Consider the following 3384-nt stretch of genomic DNA (forward strand, 5'->3'; position numbering starts at 1 on the left):
ACGGAGGAAGTATATCTTATATCCCACCACCATATTAAACAAATAATTTCAGAACTACACCCACCCCCACCCCGCTAAAATAACATGGGCCCCACTTGCTTTACTTACTAAAATATCTACCCCAACCCTACTTATTTTATTACTCCGTACTTTATTTCATTCAATTATTCTTCTTAAAACCCGTGTTCGACCAAGTGTATCCCCTAAATAAATAGGGAGATATTATATACTTTATCAACCCATAAGCCCACTTCATAAGTATGAATATATTAATAAAGTACATTTTACTACTCCATCCGTCACAAAATCATAGTCATGTTTTTCAAATCGGGTGTCCTCAAAATTATAGTCTTGTTTTTAATTTTTGGTTATTAAGGTCCCAACTTTCTCATGTACTATATTAATTAAATTTTTTTGAAAACCCCAATCATGTACTATATTCCATTTTTCTATGTACTATATTATCTTTCTCGTGTATTTTATTCTATTTTTCCATGCAACACAATCATTATTTTTACTTTATTTCACTTTTTAATGTACTACTCCGTATATTTAATTTTCTTAAAACCTGTATTTTTTGTCAAACAAGACTATAAATAAGGGACGCAGGAAGTATATGAGATAATATTGTAGAGGCGGGGGGGGGGAGTATTTCCTTTCATATTGGGTTATGTTCCAAAATGTTGCCGAATCTTTTCTGTGGGATTGTGTCATTGGGTGAGTCGTCTAACCCCATTTGCCATAGTTTAATTAATTTGTTTGGGTTCCCGTTCCCCTAGTTAGGTGCCAAGCTCTTGTCGGAAAGCTTCAAAATTCAATGCCCATTGTTCTTTTGAACTTATAGAATTACTCAAACAAGCAACTTCCCTTTCAAAGTGTTTTAAAAGTGGCTTCTTTATTGTACGGAGTATTTACGAAGGTGAACACAAATAATGTTGGCCGATTCGCCTGTTTATCATACTTAGTTTCTTGAATTAGTCCATTTTTGTTACTTTGTCTTTTGGTCTTTCTCGTTGTCCTTTTCCAATGGAATGATCTTATCCCTTTCCTAGAAATTAGACCAATGATTTACAAAACTTAGTTGTAAAAAACTCAAAAATATACTCAATCAAGTTCAGTTGAATATTAAATAAATACTTAGTCATGTTCAGTAGTTTAGAATTTCATCATTACTTAATTCAACATGAAGCGAGTTGCTCAATGTGTCGTTTTAGTTTGGATTATATCTTTGCGACCAGAATAGGGAGGAATGGTAAGAGATTTCAACTACAAACACGTACGTGAAACACCTCACTTGAATTGATAAGATTAAAACTTAAAAACTCTAGAATAAAAAAGTAGTCTGAATAAAGCCTTTAAAATTTAGCCAAGCCTTGCTAAAGTTTTGATTACTTGCCTAAATGATGATGCTACGTAACCTGAAATTTGCAGTGAACTTTTTTCTTTTTGGATCAACTCAGAACAAGCTTTTATCATTTCTTTTACCTGTGTCTGTGTCTGTGTCTGTGTCATTCACATGTGTTATGTGTAAGCAATTTTAGAAAACAAAAGAGGACTTATTCTAGAAAACCGAGCAAGGTTATTTCAGTCCTTTTTCAAATTCATACAGAGTTACCAGTATACCACTTGAAATTATGATTTTTACAATTTTACCATGTCCTCGGTCCTCCTAGCTGTAAAATTCGTTTCTATAAATACCACCCCCAAAGCAGTTGATGTAAACCACAAAATGGCACTTATCCCTTCCTTCTCTCTTCTGTCCTTTCTAGCCATCCTGACCTTAGCCCAAGCCCAGTCCGAACTCTTCCTTACTGTGGTTAACAACTGCCCATTCACAATATGGCCTGCAGTCCTCCCTAACCACGGTTTCCCAGTCCTAGAAAAGGGGGGTTTTCCGCTCAACTCCCTAACCCACCGCTCCTTCCCTGTCCCTAACACTCATTGGGCCGGTCGTATCTGGGCCAGGACTGGTTGTACTTACTCTAATGGGAGGTTCAGTTGTGCATCCGGTGACTGCGGTGGCCGCCTTGAATGCAATGGCTTAGGCGGACAAATCCCTGCCACCTTAGCCCAGTTTAGCATCCACCACGGCAACAGGGATCACTCCGCCTATGGAGTCAGCCTTGTTGATGGGTTCAACCTTCCGATGACTATTACCCCTCATCAAGGCAAGGGAGTTTGCCCTGTGGTTGGGTGTAAGCCTAACTTGTTACAGGCCTGCCCTGAGCCTTTGAAGTTTAGAGGCCCACATGGTAATGGGCCTGTTGTGGGCTGTAAGAGTGGATGTGCAGCCTTTAACACTGATGAACTTTGCTGTAGGAATCATTTTAATAGCCCACAAACTTGTCATGAGTCATCTTACTCTCAGTACTTCAAGCATTCTTGTCCATCTACTGCTACTTATGCTCATGACACACCTTCCCTCATGCATGACTGTGCTGCCCCACGTGAGCTCAAAGTTATTTTCTGCCATTAAAATTTAGGAGGGGAGAGAGAGAGAATTATGAACATTGTAGTGTGCCCTTTTCTATTGTTTATGTTGTTGTACTCGTATGTTAATTTGATGTCTAACGTCTGGATAATCAATGGACAATTTAGTCTTTTGCTTTGATATCTAATTTCATTTCGTGTTACCCTTTCTTAAGTTTTGTACTTTTGTTTGTGTGCTAGACAGCTAATAACCGAAGAATGTTCATTTTCGTTACGTGGTCGTCTTGTAATTTGAAATCAAATGTGACTTTGATAATCCACTTTGAACTAGTACTACCACGTAAATACGTAGTATAATGTTAAAAATAAAATTCAAACACAAAGGTAAAGAACTAAAGATGGTATTGGTCTGAGCCGGCTCGACGGCGTGGATCACCATATTCTGGAAAAATTCGATAAGAGACTAAAACAGGTTAGTTTGAGTAAATTTGGGCCTAGCTACAACGGCCCAGCCCGAGAACACACGGACTTTAACCTTACCTAAACCCAGATTTTTGGCTGCATACCTATGCACGCAGAGTTGGGTGAATATGAGGTTTTTTAGACATCGTGAAACAGTTAAAATTGAACATGATGATAAAAAAAAATGAACATGAAAAAAATATCATTCTTCATACTTGTCTTTTGAGAAATAATATTTAGACTAATTAAATAATATTAATTAATATATCAAAAACTCTAGTACGTCTGCACAAGTTTAATCACTACGCTATATTTCGGTAGAAAATAAACAAATAAAAAATATGAACATTGATGAATCTTTTTCTTCTTCTATGTTCCTCTTTCCTCTATGTTTCTTTCTCTCTCATCTGCAACTTTTCTCCATCTTCATAGTTCTTATTTTCCCTTCTTCGTCGATAAATTTTCTACCACCAAATGCAGACGGATTGAGTT

The 3384-nt window shown here is 37.1% G+C and overlaps 1 protein-coding gene across 1 annotated transcript; it reads left to right on the forward strand.

Annotated features, from left to right (window-relative positions):
• Positions 1 to 1711: 1711 nt before the first annotated feature.
• Positions 1712 to 2611, forward strand: LOC110796567 (osmotin-like protein). The gene has a single exon (XM_022001627.2). It carries the CDS (start codon positions 1730 to 1732, stop codon positions 2474 to 2476), a length of 747 nt encoding a protein of 248 aa, XP_021857319.1. The 5' UTR covers positions 1712 to 1729; the 3' UTR covers positions 2477 to 2611.
• Positions 2612 to 3384: the final 773 nt, after the last annotated feature.

Source organism: Spinacia oleracea, chromosome 6, assembly GCF_020520425.1.
Source record: "Spinacia oleracea cultivar Varoflay chromosome 6, BTI_SOV_V1, whole genome shotgun sequence".
NCBI lineage: Eukaryota > Viridiplantae > Streptophyta > Magnoliopsida > Caryophyllales > Amaranthaceae > Spinacia > Spinacia oleracea.

What these genes read in the sequence shown, in the direction of transcription:
- LOC110796567 (XM_022001627.2), top strand. Translation starts at nt 1,730, where the DNA reads ATGGCACTTATCCCTTCCTTCTCTCTTCTGTCCTTTCTAGCCATCCTG.